The 15,453-nt window shown below is 38.6% G+C and overlaps 8 protein-coding genes across 8 annotated transcripts; 2 read left to right on the top strand and 6 right to left on the bottom strand.

Moving 5' to 3' along the window:
* The first annotated feature begins 19 nt into the window (after positions 1-19).
* Sec8 (Secretory 8) lies at positions 20-3,713 on the top strand. Its single transcript, XM_064050428.1, has 11 exons — positions 20-112; positions 161-313; positions 363-541; positions 587-946; positions 996-1,383; positions 1,437-1,555; positions 1,607-1,792; positions 1,850-2,015; positions 2,077-2,297; positions 2,661-3,252; positions 3,300-3,713. Exons 1-11 carry the CDS (start codon positions 56-58, stop codon positions 3,672-3,674), a joined length of 2,796 nt encoding a protein of 931 aa, XP_063906498.1. The 5' UTR covers positions 20-55; the 3' UTR covers positions 3,675-3,713.
* On the bottom strand, positions 3,679-4,355 carry LOC135125095 (large ribosomal subunit protein uL30m). The gene is made up of 2 exons (XM_064050435.1): positions 4,190-4,355; positions 3,679-4,138 (listed from the first exon to the last, which is right to left on the bottom strand). The coding sequence occupies exons 1-2, from the start codon at positions 4,306-4,308 to the stop codon at positions 3,724-3,726; spliced, it is 534 nt and encodes a 177-aa protein (XP_063906505.1). The 5' UTR covers positions 4,309-4,355; the 3' UTR covers positions 3,679-3,723.
* Positions 4,356-4,406: 51 nt separating this feature from the next.
* Positions 4,407-6,788, bottom strand: LOC135125090 (uncharacterized). Its single transcript, XM_064050429.1, has 10 exons — positions 6,640-6,788; positions 6,233-6,458; positions 6,027-6,179; positions 5,803-5,980; positions 5,638-5,756; positions 5,416-5,587; positions 5,216-5,369; positions 5,057-5,168; positions 4,888-5,006; positions 4,407-4,841 (listed from the first exon to the last, which is right to left on the bottom strand). Exons 1-10 carry the CDS (start codon positions 6,786-6,788, stop codon positions 4,442-4,444), a joined length of 1,782 nt encoding a protein of 593 aa, XP_063906499.1. The 3' UTR covers positions 4,407-4,441.
* Positions 6,789-6,942: 154 nt separating this feature from the next.
* Positions 6,943-8,895, bottom strand: LOC135125092 (zinc finger Y-chromosomal protein 1-like). The gene is made up of 3 exons (XM_064050433.1): positions 8,791-8,895; positions 7,999-8,742; positions 6,943-7,909 (listed from the first exon to the last, which is right to left on the bottom strand). The coding sequence occupies exons 1-3, from the start codon at positions 8,813-8,815 to the stop codon at positions 6,945-6,947; spliced, it is 1,734 nt and encodes a 577-aa protein (XP_063906503.1). The 5' UTR covers positions 8,816-8,895; the 3' UTR covers positions 6,943-6,944.
* A 148-nt stretch (positions 8,896-9,043) lies between these two features.
* On the bottom strand, positions 9,044-10,227 carry LOC135124748 (zinc finger Y-chromosomal protein 2-like). Its single transcript, XM_064049963.1, has 2 exons — positions 10,138-10,227; positions 9,044-10,090 (listed from the first exon to the last, which is right to left on the bottom strand). The coding sequence occupies exons 1-2, from the start codon at positions 10,184-10,186 to the stop codon at positions 9,132-9,134; spliced, it is 1,008 nt and encodes a 335-aa protein (XP_063906033.1). The 5' UTR covers positions 10,187-10,227; the 3' UTR covers positions 9,044-9,131.
* Positions 10,228-10,395: 168 nt separating this feature from the next.
* Positions 10,396-11,993, bottom strand: LOC135125098 (uncharacterized). Its single transcript, XM_064050440.1, has 3 exons — positions 11,457-11,993; positions 11,132-11,404; positions 10,396-11,054 (listed from the first exon to the last, which is right to left on the bottom strand). The coding sequence occupies exons 1-3, from the start codon at positions 11,658-11,660 to the stop codon at positions 10,398-10,400; spliced, it is 1,134 nt and encodes a 377-aa protein (XP_063906510.1). The 5' UTR covers positions 11,661-11,993; the 3' UTR covers positions 10,396-10,397.
* An 8-nt stretch (positions 11,994-12,001) lies between these two features.
* On the top strand, positions 12,002-13,733 carry LOC135125097 (zinc finger Y-chromosomal protein-like). Its single transcript, XM_064050438.1, has 2 exons — positions 12,002-12,132; positions 12,183-13,733. Exon 2 carries the CDS (start codon positions 12,192-12,194, stop codon positions 13,488-13,490), a length of 1,299 nt encoding a protein of 432 aa, XP_063906508.1. The 5' UTR covers positions 12,002-12,132; positions 12,183-12,191; the 3' UTR covers positions 13,491-13,733.
* A 135-nt stretch (positions 13,734-13,868) lies between these two features.
* On the bottom strand, positions 13,869-15,416 carry LOC135125099 (uncharacterized). The gene is made up of 3 exons (XM_064050441.1): positions 15,230-15,416; positions 14,566-14,935; positions 13,869-14,512 (listed from the first exon to the last, which is right to left on the bottom strand). Exons 1-3 carry the CDS (start codon positions 15,271-15,273, stop codon positions 13,952-13,954), a joined length of 975 nt encoding a protein of 324 aa, XP_063906511.1. The 5' UTR covers positions 15,274-15,416; the 3' UTR covers positions 13,869-13,951.
* Between the last annotated feature and the right edge of the window lie 37 nt (positions 15,417-15,453).

The raw sequence follows: 15,453 nt of genomic DNA on the forward strand, positions 1-15,453 counted from the left end.
TATGAACGCCCCCGAAACAAAAAAATAATCACAAATATCGACGATAAAACTCACAATGGACTTGTCACCGCCCGTTAAGCCCCCACGCGGGGTCAAACCCGTCAAAGAAACCGTAAGTCGAACCCACACCGGAAATCCGTTTTCACACTAGAAATTCCAGAGCGGGCTGCTAATGTCCGTCATTCGCACCCTTTCAGCCAGCGAAACCAACGAACAAAGAGACAAAGAAAAATCCAAGCTAGAAACCGAGTACAAGAACTGTGATAAAAAACTAGACGAACTGGTATCCAAACATGAGGAAGATCTATCCAAAGTGAGTAACTCGATCTTGAAATCACCCTCTAACTAACTAACACCTCTAGGTCATGCAACTCTTCGCAACTATTTCGCAAATCGTCAGCGACAACCGCCAGAAAATCGCCAAAGTCAAAGACAACCTCAACGACTGCAAAAAAAAGCTGCGTTGTCGAAGAGACGAGTTGAGGAACTTGTGGCTGGAGGGTCTAGAATACAAATACATGCTCCAACTACTTGAAGAAATGTTCGTATTGTGGAAAGTGTGACCCGACATAACCTCACTTTTTAGCGAGAAGATGAGCGAAGTCCCGGATCAGTTGTCCAATTATATGAGTCACAAACAATATTTGCACGCCACTGAGCTTCTCGTGGAGGCGGTCACTTTGGGTAAAAATACCTTGGAAGGGGTTGAGAGTTTGAAGGAGCTGAGTCGCGAGCTCGAGCAGAAGAAGGAGCAGCTGCATTTGCAGCTGTACTCGGAGTTGAAGGAGCACTTATTTATGCGACCGGCGCAGAGGGTTTTAGCGCTACGTCGACAGGAGTCCGGGAGGGACAATTTTTTGATAAATTCGCCCCTGCAGAGGAGTACTGAGTTGAGGTTATCGAGGAACCGGATGGCGGTGAGGCGGAATTTGCAAACCCCGCAGAAGTAATGTCGTGCTTAATTATTTTTGACATAATTATCGGTTTTTATTTAGATTGGAAAATTTCAATGTAGTTGAAGATCTTTCCACTGCTAACCCTGAAGACAATTCTTTTCATTTTATTGTTATTTTGATTAAGTGTTTGGCGCTTTTGGATAAACTGCCGTTTGCCGTTAATCACATTAAAGATGAAATGCAGGTGTTTCTCTTGGGGGTTATTCAAAGAACTACACAACATATTAAAGACTTTGCTGGCTTTCAAGCTGAGGGTGACTACAAACACGTGTTGAAAGAGTTAATCCAGACTTTATTTGATCAGTTTAAAGAGATAGGAGAAGCCAATTCGCTTTTTTTGAGAAACGTGGAGGAAGCGGCGAAAATCCACAACAGTCAAGTGAAAACCTACAACTTGCAGTTTTATTGGACACAAGTTCAGTGCGTTGTAAGTCGTACTCATTAGTTATCATTTCACAACCCTAATAATACCCATTTTAGCTTGAAGCCTTCCTAAATGAGTATCTCGATGTCCAAAACATCTCAATCGAGAGTCAAGCTATTAATACCAGTGATAACAACGACTTGTCGTCGTACTTTGGTCGCCGGAAGCAACAGACGTAATTTGTATCATTATTTTCGATTTTCACACTCAATTTGGCGATTTTTAGCAAAAAGAAGTCTTTGTTTAAGTTTGACAGTTCATCAAGTGCTTTAACTCTTCATAGTACTTTAAAATCGACTAAAAAGGACAAAATTGTGGTCTGTAAGCCCCATTCAAGCAACATCCTGGTTATGTTTATTCCATTCATGTGTTTTATTGAAGATATTGAACACTTGATGGGTGCTCAGAATGGGTGCGTACATAACCTCAAACTAGTCACAAATTTAAAAAACAATGTATATCATTCTAGATCGTGTCAGTTGCATCGATTTATCACCCAGTACGTCTCCGAAATCTATTTAAAACGTAAATCTGAAGAAATAATTGACCAGATAGAGGGCGCTGTTCGCGCTGCGGATGCTTGGAAGTCCACAGTACTTATGGACTACACGGCTGACTATAAACCACTTCTCATAGTAAGTCAGACATTGAGTACTGAGTACTGAGTAAAGTGTGGGTGTGTAATCAATATTGTAGAGTACAGTAACAGTAGAGCGGTGTATACGTGAATGGAAGGCAGTTCTTCAAGCCATACCTTCCTACAGTGAACGCATCGCCGTATATTCGTGTAAAGCGTTAAAGGAGTATAAAGATACGTGTTTTGCCGCTTATCAGGGAATAGTGCAGCCGCATTCGGAAGATAGGAGGATTTGCAGTGCCGCCTGGCTGAAAGATGAAGATATAAGCAGGTTTTTGAAGTAAGTAAGAATAGTTTTGCGTTAGGATGCAAAAAATGTTGTTGAAATGAGTTCATGGTCTTTACAAAGTTGATTTTTAGTGTTTTATTTGGGTTTTAGTAACAAATTTGAGGTTATGTTATCTAGGTGTTATGCAACCCAAAATACAATGAAACACATCGCAAAGCGTAACGATACAAAATAATTGCGTCTAGTTAATTTAAAGTAAATAGAGGGTGTTTATGAACAAAATTGTGATAATTATTCAGATTTAAGCAGGTTTTCGAAGTAAGTAATAATAGTTTTTTATAAAAAGTTGCAAATTTGAGGTTATGTTCCCCAGATGTTATGCAACCCAAAATACACTGTTTCGTTAAATTACAGATCCCTACCCAACTGGGTCAACCTCAAAGCCCAGCAAGAGTACCAAGCCCGCAGCGAGCGCATCCGGCGCGTTCTCCGCCGCGACCAGCCCTCAGAAGAGGAAAGCCCTGAAGATGTGCGCCAGCGAAACAGGCGCGAAGCCGAGATACTCGCGAGTAATTTGGGTGAAGGGGGCGTCAGTTCCTCCGAGATCCTTTCTGACATGGCGCTCCTCAAAGAGCTCGCTCAGTTACAAGAGAGCATGGAGTGGTTCTCGGTTAGAATGTTCCAGTATACGAGCGAATTCCGGCACGAACCGTCTGCTCTGTCACCGTCTAAACCCGACGTCGACAACGTCGACGTCGTGACGCCAGTGTCCGCCGCCGTCTTGCAGCAACTAACAAGCATAGCGCAAGAATTCGACGAACTGGCCAACACCTGTCTGTTATTATTGCATCTAGAGGTGAGAGTCCAGTGTTTCCACTACTTGTTGGCGCAAGGCCACTACAATAAAGAAACGCACGAACCCGACCCGAAGGTGCTCGAGTTGAGTCGAGTTTTGGCGAACGTGGACGAAGCGGTGACGTCAAGTTTGCATCCGAGGAAGTGCAAGGTAAACGCGGTTATAATCTTAACTGTTTCTAAAATTGTATATTTTAGTACATTTTTGAGGGTTTGGGTCACCTAATTGCTAAAATCCTCATCAGTTCGGCGCAGTATCTGCAAACCATTGACGAAGCGGGGATCCAAAGAATGTGCCGCAACATTTTTGCGTTACAACAAACTCTCACTAACATCACTATGACCCGAGAACTAGCTCTAGATCATGCACGCCACTACTTCGAGTTGTTCTTTTCAAGTCCAGAGGAGATTTTAAACGGAATTGTGGAAAAAGGGCCCGAGTTTTCCGAGTTGGAGTATATGAATGCCTTCCAACTTTTAAATAGGAGTAGGGCTGATCGTGAATTGGGTTCAGTTAGCGTGCATTTGGAGAGGTTATCAGATATTCTAGGCGAAGTAGGAATGACAGTATAAGATATTAATAATAAACACAATAAAGTTTACTAAATTTAATACTACGTTATTATTGCCAACCTGACAGCCACTTTAGTCGTGAATTCCTGCGTAAGGTATCCCCGTCTAACTTCTCCGGTTTCTTGATGAATTCTTCCGTCAAACGCAACTTTTCTTCATAAGGTTCTAACACTTTTGTCACTCTTAATTCGCCGTTTTCCCGTAAGTGTGTTCCTTTCGTGTCCGCGGGGAAGCCGTCAGGGAACGTAATCGGGTCGATTTTCACCAGATGTTTGATCTTCCATAATTTGTGGTTGTTTTCTGGGATGTTTTTAATGATGGCTACATCATTCAATTTACCGTCTAATTTAAAATCTGCTAGGAGTCTTTTTTCGTAAAAGGGGACACCTTTGAGTTCTTTGATCCGTTGGACTCGGAACAGCTTCGATGGGGTGTACGGGGGGTCTTTGAATTCTTCAGGGTGTCTGAAAAATCGAGCAAATACTACATGACATAACCTCAAACTTTGAAATTACCTCGGATAATATTTGAAGCCGAAGTACTGAATTCCTTCGTCTTTCCAGTTGTAGCGACGGTTGCTCTTGAATCTTTGCGCTATTGTTAAAAAATTGGATTTCTTTAAAAATTGAGACATGATTGAGGTTAAAGTCAGACAGCAAGCGGTATACAGGTTCCTGTAATTGACATGAATTACAGGAACGAAACATTTTGATTCAGAGTTAGCACTGGAGTAATTTTGAAAATAAAAATATTTTAAAACGACTTTATTAAAAGAACTCAAACTCGTCCAACACATTTGGGTTGGCAACATTACTGACAGATTTGATCATTTCGCGAAAATGGACATCAGGAATGGAGTAACCAACTCTAGGGCAACTCGGTCTACCAATTTCGTCTCCTTTCGAAACAATAAATACTTTTGAGGGGTGTTCCTTCTCATATGTGTTCAAAATCGCTTGAATCGTTCTTCTAGACTTTTCTGTGCAGCTGTATATTAAAAAATACAGAAATACCAACTGTGGATTCATTTTCAAAAATTGTTTTAAAAGAGTCGCACTAAACTTGTCCATTTCTTTACAAATAAGTACAAAACGTTCCAGTTTTTTCGATTTGATGAGACATAGGTTCTTTATTAACTTATCCAGCTGCATGCGATGATTCTCGTATCTAGGAACATATACAAAACAACTCAATTGCAACTTCCTAAACTTACCTAAAGTCTTTCAATGAATTAGCACTCGCAATCGCGTTATGTACATTGAAATTTAATTTTTCATTCTGAGTAACTGAAAATACTTTCAGTCTTTGTAAGTTTTGACACTTTTGCAAAACCTGAAACGGATAAAATCGGTAAAAAATAAAGTTGACACATATACATATACTTGGATTAAAAAACTACCATCTACGGATATAGGGACTTCAACAATCAAGGTTACTAGGTGTTCAAACAGCGAAATTAATGAATAACCATGGATAGCACTGTGGTGGACAATTCTTAAAAAAAAAAGTCATTTAAGAAATCAGAATCAACGTGAACTTACTTGTGACAGACATAAAGTTCCAAATGTTCTAAACGCAGAAAATTTTTGAAAATATTTTCAGCAGGATGTGTGGAGACGGGTTTTTCTATACATATTCTTTTTCTTGAAAAACTATCAGGATCTTCAATGTCAACGAACATGGATGCATTTTTATCTAAACGTACTTAGTCTTGACGGATTTATATTTTAACACTACTTACTGAATAGAAGACACATCATCACACACAACTTTTTCAAGCGTGTGCAACAAGGAGACTTAAGTATGTCTTCCACTGCTTCTCTACATCTAGTGTTGCAAAAAGGGGCACTTTGATAAAAATTCAGTTCTTCAAAAAATATAGTGTCTAGAGTATATTCGTTCAAAAATAAACGCTATAATAATAATTGAAAATTTTAAAAACGCACTTTGGTATACAACTTACACGTGCGTCTTTCGGACCATATGGTTTGGGCCCACAGAATTCATCTAGCACCTGCCAACTTCCCAACTTACTTTCAACTTGAAAACCACTTTCGGACAGTTGATTGTCACTAAATTTTTCTAAAACAGCATAAACAAGGTTTATTTCTTTACATAAAGTACCTACCACAACAAATCATATACGGCTGAAGAGGTCTCTTGATATTATAATATGTAGTCAGCCAGGAATGGTCAACACTAAAAAACGCAATTGGAGCATTTATTCGACAAACAAGTTTACTTTTGCTTTGATCGTGTACATGGTATTCGACAATTTCTCGCCCAGACAATTCTTCCACATCTACCTACAAAACTAAATCAGTACGTTATTACATTCGAAAGACCACCCACCCAAAGTTTTCTCAGTTGCGGAAAAATGAACATGAGACCAATAGGAGTAAACAGATTTGTCACTTTAATACTAATGTAAAGTGTTTCAACCGTTGGTAGTTTACGATAAATTATTCTGCCACTTGAGTTAAGCGATACTCCCAATTTTCTGATCTATAACAATAGTGAAATTGATGATTTATACTAACTTATTGTAAAACACATACTTTAATTTTACTATAAACCTCAGTATCTGCATCCACCAAACTCAAGTTTGTTTGGATGGCAGACAAAACTTCTAAATTCACCATACTTGTTATAATATTTCGTAATTTGGCGGCTTGAATCCAATATAAGCCGTTAATATTGAGCGTCCTGACGTATTCCAAGGCAATTTTATTCGATATCTGGGTTATATCTTCCAGTTGGTATTTTTTACACAAGTCGATTTTTCTACAACGTGGAATTATTAATGCGATGTTTTGATTGGTTGTAGTGTCCGACTGACAACCAATTACACGTACGATTCAATGAGCCGACCTTATTCTGTTACTATTAACTACAACGAGCACAACTCGTGCATTGATATACCTTGCCAACAAACTCCGCTCTTTTTTAAATATCCAACACTCACCTGATAACAGTTCTATCTTGTAAAAAGTAATCACACTGGTAAACATCACAAAAACTTAGCAAAGTAAACGTGTCGATGTTACTCAGTATTTTTATTAACATTTCATTGGGTAAATAATTAAAATACGACGTCTTAAATGATTCAGACATATTCCACGCAACAAAATAACTTAATAGATCGACAAAACCACAAGACAAAACACCAATGAATAATTGTCCGAGAACAAAACAAGGTGGCGCCACTTTGACCACACAACTTCTCTTTTTGTAAAAAATTTAATAACAAAAATATACAGTGTGTACAATTTATTTCATTTTCACCCCTCGCCTCCCACTCCGGTCGTGTTTAACCGCCACGTGCATCCACAACCCTTTCTTCGTCTTACATTTGTAAGGACACTGTTCGCACATAAACCATTTAATTTCCTCTTTCGATAAATGTTTCGACGCCACGTGACTCCGTATTTCGTAATTCCACATCGCCCTATGCCCACAATACTCGCACATGAATTTTTTGGCATCCAGTCCGTGCTTTTTCGCACTGTGTTCACTCAACCGTTTCTTTTCTTTAGTACGAAATGAACACTTTTCACACCCGTACCAAAGTATCTCACTTTCAGATGTGTGTCTCCTGAGGACGTGAACCTTCAGTTCGTCCTTCCGTTTACACCTATAGGGACAAAATTCGCATTGCCGGCACGTCGCATCTTTACTATCTTTATTATTTCCGTGTTTATTGTGTACATGTTGGCGTAAACATTTCTTTGATTTGAATTTAGAAGTACACTGGTCACAGTGAATCCACGCGATTTCGGTGATCGGGGTGTGTTTGGCAAGAATGTGAGGTTTAAGTTCGGCTTTCCAGCGAACTTTATACGAACAGAATTCACACTGTACTCGACGGATGTTATTATTTTGATATCGTTTCGAGTACGACAGATTTAAATGGTTGGCGAAAATGTGGAACGCTAGTAGGTTTATTTCGTTCGATTTGTAGCTGCACAGTTGGCATTCCTGTCTCGCGTTTTCCACTAAACAGTGCTTTATCAATAAATATCGGGAATATGACGTGAAGGCACACCGTGGGCATTTGTGGGCGGGATTTTTTAAAGTCCGATCGTTGTGATTGAATTTAGAGTGGTGTAACAAGTGGGTTAGAAAATCGGTGTGAAAATCGGGACATTTGAGACACTCATACGAAGGAATTTCTTCAGTGCAGGTGAATAAAGTGGCAGTGTTTTCGATTTTCATAACTTGACTGATTTGCGCACCTACAATTAAAAATTTAAATGAAATAAGCGCCATCTATGTGTTTCGAAACTAACCAAAAATGACATTTTGATTTTTGAAAAATACTCACAGGGCAAATTTTTTATTTGTAGTCCGTGCTTCAATGCGATATGTCTGTTCAAACTAGTTTTGTCTTTAGTCCTAAACAAACACTTATCACACTCATGCATAAGTACCCCATTTTCAGAAGTATGTCTTCTCAAAATGTGCCTTTTTAACTCAGTCTTCCTTTTGCATTTATAGGCACAATAGTCACAACGAGACCACGCAATTTCACGTAAGTGCATGTTAGACACGTGTTGTTGCAGACATTTCTGTAGTTTGAATTTAGATGAACACTGGTTGCAATAAATCCACTTGATTTCGTTGGCTGGGGTGTGTTTAGCCAGAATGTGATATTTTAACTCAGCTTTCCACCTTACTCTGTACGGACAGTGGTCACACTGCACTTGTCGCACTTTCTTACTTCGAGATTTTTTTTTTCGGTGGACTAATTTAACATGGTTGGTGAAAATATGCAAAGACAGGAGACTTTTATATTTGGACTTGTAGTCACAAAGTTGACACTTTTGCACTTCACTTTCGAGTAAACAGTGTCGTATTAAGAGATATCTGGAGTGTGAACTAAAGTCACACATTCGACATCTGTAAGGCAGTTTTTTAATTCTGATAATTCTATAGGCGTGATTGGATTTGAAGTGGCGTAGCAGGTGGGTGAGAAGCTCTGTCTGAAAACTGGGACAGCGGGGACACTCGAGTGAAGGAATTGTCTCAGTACAGGCGAACAAAGCGGAATTATTGTGACTTTGTACACCTAAAAAGTTAGGTTATGTTATTTTTCAAACATCCAGTCATCGCAAACCTGACGATAAAGACTGAATTTCCATTGCGAAATTGTACTTTTCCGTCTATTTTATAACCAAGAACGAATCTATTTCTATGAAAATTATTTTGAGGTTATATTCGTGTTGACATTTTGGAAATTGTGTCAGTGGGTATGCAACCACTATTACTCCGGAGCATCACAAATCACCTATGTAAACAAATTTCTACCACATTATTTTGTTGGGGTTGTATTATGGGTTACATACTACTTATTAATTTGACTCAACAAATGGTTTCAACATGACCATCTACGCCACCAAGCCTTAGACGAACGAATATATTTCTCAAACATTTAACAACATCATATAACACTCAAACTTATTTAATTTTCAGCATCCTTTTCTTTCTTTTTTGTTCGTGTTTGATTGCCACGTGCTCCCGCAGCCCCCTTTTCGTCTTACTCGCATACGAACACTGCTCACAAACAAACCACTCGATTTCCTCCCTCGACAGATGTTTGGCTGCCATGTGCCTCTTCATCTCGTAGCTCCACCTCGCCTTATAAGCGCAATAATCACACTGAAACTTCTTAACTCTCAGTTCATGCTTCAGCGCTACGTGTTCATTCAACCGTTTTTTCTCCTTAGTACGATACGAACACTGATCACATTCATGCCACAGTATCTCGCTCTCCGAAGTGTGCCTCCTCAAAACGTGCATCTTCAATTCGCTCCTCCGCTTACACTTATACGAGCAATATTCGCACTGCGACCACGTAATTTCCTTGTTTCTTAAATGCCGATCGCTTACATGCTGACGCAGGTGTTTTTTGAGTTTGAATTTAGAGGGGCACAGCTCACAGTACAGCCACTTGATGTCTTCCTCTGGGGTGTGTTTAGCCAAAACGTGCGATTTTAATTCACAGCTCCATCGTACTTTATACGAACAGTACTCACATTGCACTTGCCGGATGTTCTTATTTGGGAACTTTTTTTTTCGTTTGGGGGGTTTCAAGTGGTGGCTGAAAATGTGCAACGAGAGGAGACTGGTTTGTGTGGATTTGTAGTCGCAGAGTTGGCAGTCGTAGCGTTTATTCTCTAGGAGACAGTGACGTATTAATAAATATGTAGAATGTGAAGAGAAGCCGCACTGGGGGCATCGATAGGGGCGCTTTTTGTGTTTTAAGGGTCGGTCGTGGTGGTTCGACTGAATGTGGAGGGTGAGACGGGTTAGAAAGTCTGTGCGGAAAGTAGGACACTCGAAACACTCGTATGTTGAAATTGGTTCACGACAAGTGAATAAGTTCGTTTCGTTTTTCACGAGATGAGACGCGGCACCTGAAAAGTTGGGTTATGTGGCTTTATACTTGTGTTCGGGGGCATACCTGGATACAGAAAGAGGGTTTCCATTTTTTTAAACAGTGGTTCTTTCATTTACGAAAATGTAGCACAGATCAACATTGAGGTTATGTTAAATTTGTTGACATAACATCGTTCTGAGGTAGGCAATCCACAACACACGTGTGTTAATGTAGTTGCATAATTACACGCGGCGAAAATGCGTGATCAAAAATAAAAGGAACACGAGTTAGCTGTGACACCCAATGATAAAATATTTATTTTAAACTTTTTCGAAACACAACATCTATTTTAGTTTTACTTGATGGTTTATGGTCCGCGATTTTGATGGTGGTGGTTTTAAAATCCGTGGTCTGCACCTTTTCCGAATGCCACTGTCACGTGGTTGAGCATAGTCTTTATTTTTGTTCATGATGGATACATCTGAAGGATCAATAACAATTACCTTTACAAAATTTACAGCTTGTGGATCATTCGAATTGAATTCTTCAATTTCATCATCAACATGCTGAATTAACACTTCTATGTTTTCAAACCAAGTTTCACTTCCTCTAGCGTGATCATTCAAAAGTGCTTTCAAGTGTTCTTGATCGCATGGATCATTTAAACTTCTTTCTCGTTGAACATGTGTTTTATTATTGTGACCACGGTGATAGTGAAGTTTCAATTCTTGTAGAAAGTTTGTTTGAAATCTGGGGCACTTCTTACACTTGTAAGGCTTCATATACTTTGCACACACATACCTTGAATCATTTAAAGAGTCTTGTATTTGTTTATCTTGATTTTTGTTGTATGATTCAGCGACAAGATTGGGTAAGATTTTATTTTGATTGATGGGACTTCCCAAACCGAATTGTTGATGATCATTGTGGTTTTCCTGGATATGGGTTTCACTATTTGTTGTTGTTTGAAGAAACATTTCTGTTTGTTGTGGATGATAAATCTATAAAAAAAAGTCAGCAATAAACAGAGAATTGATTGTAATAATAATACCGCTCAATATGTTATAATGATACATACATACACAGCTGGAATCGCCCAAACTGGAAAAGACACATCTTCTGGTTCCACCTTTTCCACTATTGAAGGAAACAAATCTCGCGCCACTTTATTCATTTTTTTATCAATACTGTTCCGTAATTCTAGTTTCTTTTTTTTCGCCGAGTCCGTAAGTTGTGACTGTGACGTGGCATTTGCAGCGGTTAAATTTCTATGAGGTACTACCACCCTTTTAAGTTTTAAATTGGTTCCAATTATCTTGAAGTACATCCAGTTTTCTGCATCAGTTGATAACTACCAAGAATACACACTTTAATCTCTGAAACTCAAATCAGCCTCTACTTACATCAAAATGATCTTCACAGCAGTAAAGACTGTGGCTGTTCAAAGGAAACTTGACCCCTATTTTTTCAAACCACTCCAGGCGCCGTTTTTTTTCCTTTGGTACCGACAAAAATATTTTCTTGGGGTGAGTTTTAGACACATTTGTGCACGAGGGCACTATGCACTTTTTTTCAAACATTTTTGCTAACCTGATTACTTTCATCATCAAAATTATTGAGGTTATGTTTTTAGTTACGGAAAACGCGTAGCCAATGGGGAAAGGTAGGCTCGTTACGTCACGATTAATTTTTAATTCTGATTTTCACCCACCAATGATGGTTTGTTTGAAATTTCTTATTAATACGATATTCTGTAGACATATTAATAGCGTTTATCCTATTATAAGTGTTCGAGTAATTTATAATTCCAAACTGATTTGACTCAAAGTTAGACAACCCACAATACACATGCATTAACACATCATAACTACCAACATAAACTGTTTTGGTGGTTTTAAGCAACAATCGCTTTCTCATCCACGTTGTCACTATTCACTCTTTCATTAAGAACTATATTTCTGTCAACCATCTGTCAAACAAACGCAATGACCTGCCTCAATAAAACCCCACAATCGGGTCTTTCCACACCGAATTACGACGAAAACGCCCCCCTACACCCTTTCGTGGCATAAAATACAGGTGCAACCCCTCACTGGAAATGTTTCAAAAACCTAACCCCACTTTTTCAGGACTCGAAGATGCTCAAATTCAGCTTCGTTTCTGGAGCCAAAAACGCCACAAACTACCCCGAGACACCCACAAAGCGAGAACTTTTCGATTGTTCAGTGAACGTCCCGCCATACCAGTGTTCAGCGTGCCCTTACAAAACTTATTTTTTAACACGCTTTAAAAGCCACACACGGCGAAACTTAGTTGAAAAAAACTACAAATGTGGCAAGTGCAGCTTTCACACATATTCACGGTACTTAGTTTTGCGGCACAACCTCTTCCAATGCAAGAACAGCGAAAATTTAAGACAGTTTGAAAAGGTTCAGTTCAAGTGTGAACACTGTCCCTTCATAGCAGAGCGTCACGCCCGTCTACGGACGCACGTTTTGTTCAAACATACTCCAAATGAAAATGTAGACTGGTTCGAGTGTGATAATTGTGAGAAGAAGTTTAAGACGAGAGGGGGCTTGCAGAGACACGTGGAAGTGGTCCACAATAAAAGTGAAAACATCCCGTTCTTGCAATGTACACAATGTAGCTTTAAAACCCGGAATAAGTTCTACTTGAAGACACATTCTTTGATAAAACACACATCAGAGACTGAAATTACCTGGATCAAGTGCGACTTTTGTCCAGCGAAATTTAAAACGAAAGGGTATTTACGGCACCACTTGAGTTACAAACATCTAGAGTCCCCAAAAATCTTCAAGTGTGAACACTGTGACTTCCAAACTAATATAAAAGGGAATTTAATGACGCATATTGGTAATAAGCACGCACCGAAGGACAGCATCGTTTGGACTTATTGTGAATTCTGTTCGGCGAAATTTAAAAACAAAGAGTACCTGCGAAACCACATAAACGTGCGACATACCGATCCTGAGAAGATTTTGTGGTTTAGATGCGAGTTTTGCAAGTATAAGACGCCGTGGAAGACAAGTTTGGGGCGTCACGTTGTGGCAAAACATTCAACTAACAAAGGTTCTTGGTTTAAATGCAAGTATTGTTTGTCGAAATTTAAGGTCAAAATTAATTTGAGGAATCACATGAGGAAAAAACATAACAAGCCGCCTTTGGTGGCTTGTGATCAATGTTCCTTTAAAACTGAGTTTAATTCAAAACTCAGAGATCATATTTTGATGAAACATACGCCAGTTGATCAGATTGAGTGGTTTGAGTGCGCGCTGTGTCCAAAGAAGTATAAAATAAAGAAGTTGTTGACTATGCATGTCAAAAAAAAACACCATGAGAGCGAGGAAGTGGAGGAAGGTGTGAAAGAGGAAAAAAAGAGGAGCAGAAGCAAAACAAGAAGAAATAACAAACGGTGATTATTTAAGTAATTTATAGCAAGCAATAGATTCGTTTTTTTTTTTCAATAAAGAATAAAATCAGTTTCATGGCATACCTGATGTCAAATTCAAATTTTGGGCATAGTAACTGCCATCTTCTCATTGGCTGTGACTGTGAACTGACGTGCTAATTCAGAATTGCCAACCCAAGAATTTGTTTGAGTCATAGATCTACAATTTACTGTATTTTGGATTGCCTTGATAACATATCTTAATCTCAAATTATTTTTGTGTCTAAAAAATAAAACATTTTACTGTTTTCGCATCCATAATCCTGAATTGCCCCTTGATTCTAACCTAATTTTTACTCTTTATCTCGATGTTTCATGACTCCTAGAGTACGAAAAAGTAGGTCCGTTTTGACTACAACTGAAACAAGTTTATTGAATTAAAAATATCAGTTAGAGGAAGGCGGCGGATTCGAATAATTGTTAAATACATTAATTGCAATTTTTTATGAATACAGGTGTAAAAGCTTCTTGGGTGTCGATTATTTCGTGCTTTATTAACGAAGTCGACGGTAAAGAGCTGATTTTTCCCGATAACTCAGTTTCAATTTGTAGCGGGTCCTGACTGTATGATTCGTCCCATTCTTCCTCAAGCTCCTCTTTAACTTCAACCAGATCATCATCAGCCATCACTGTCGCCGAACTTCTACGAAAACAGTGGCCGGTGTAGCGTTCTGGATTTGGAAGCTGAAGATACCGAGCTATTTTGGACGGGATTTTGCCAATAGTGTTAACCCCAACGGGCGACTTTATGCAATTTCCGTTGCGATACGTTAGGAAAAACCGCGGATGATTTGTTTTCCTAGCAGTGTTGTATTTTTTCAAAACATCAACCCACTGTGTATTAGAAACAACAAAAGTCCTAGGGGTGTTTGTTTGCGTCTTTGACAGTGTAACCACAACAGTTTCTGCTTTAAATTCAAGATCTGATGGTTTCATGTTGCACAGTTCGCCTCTTCCGCACATTCCAGAAACACCTAAAACTAAAGCCGCCTGAAATAAATTATTAAATAGTTGTTATAGTAATTTATTAGTGTCAATCTTACCTTCATCATTAAAAATTTCGAATCAGGTGCTTCTGTAATGAATTTGGTGATGTGGAGATCTTCTAAAACCGTCGATTTTTTTGGCTTGCAGTGTTGACTTTGTCGTTTTATATATAATCTCAGTTTTGAAAATTGTGATATGTCAATGTTTTGGTACAAAAGTAGACATGATTTGAGCATTGTGTAGATAGACCACAGTGACCTCTTGTGAGTTATTGTTCGAAAATACTCCAATAGAACGCTTTCGGTGCATTTTGTCGCTTTGTTTTTACGACTCCAGTCTATGAATTTTTGGTACGTACTCTCGTAGCGTCCTTTGCTCTCTTTCGACAATGAATTGTGTACCTCAGGCGACGTAGAGGAAAATTCGCTGGAATTGGTTTTTCATTTGTAACGTATTTATTTAAATTTTAAAGTAACTTGTCTAAATTACTATTTTCGAGCTCACAAATGTCAACAAACATTTGTTTTGAAATGACAGCCTCAAGCCGACTTGATAACTTGATTTCAATCAAAACAATTTAAATATATGTATTTTGGGTTGTCTAAATCAAACATATCCTAACCTCAATTTAAAAAAATATTTAATTGTATGCTAGTGTCACAAAGTTTGGGCTTTAGTTTTTGCGAAAATTACTCGTCCACGATACTGAATTGTACATACCTTGATTCTAACTTCACCTTTGCTGGGAGTGGTATTTTTTGCATTTTTTTTTAGGTTAGAATCTCGACTAGAGTTGCTAGATACAATATTATTTTTGTTCGATCTAGGTAAATCCACAGGTAAATCTGGAGACAAGTCGGACTTTAAAAAAAAACTGGCCAAATAGACAACTCACAACACATGTGCAATGTAAACACGATCTGGGGAAATTTAACTCTTTAAAT

This window comes from Zophobas morio, unplaced genomic scaffold (assembly GCF_036711695.1).
Source record: "Zophobas morio isolate AGI-343-1 ecotype UQ-CSIRO unplaced genomic scaffold, CSIRO_AGI_Zmor_V1 ptg000008l, whole genome shotgun sequence".
NCBI classification, from domain to species: Eukaryota; Metazoa; Arthropoda; class Insecta; order Coleoptera; family Tenebrionidae; genus Zophobas; species Zophobas morio.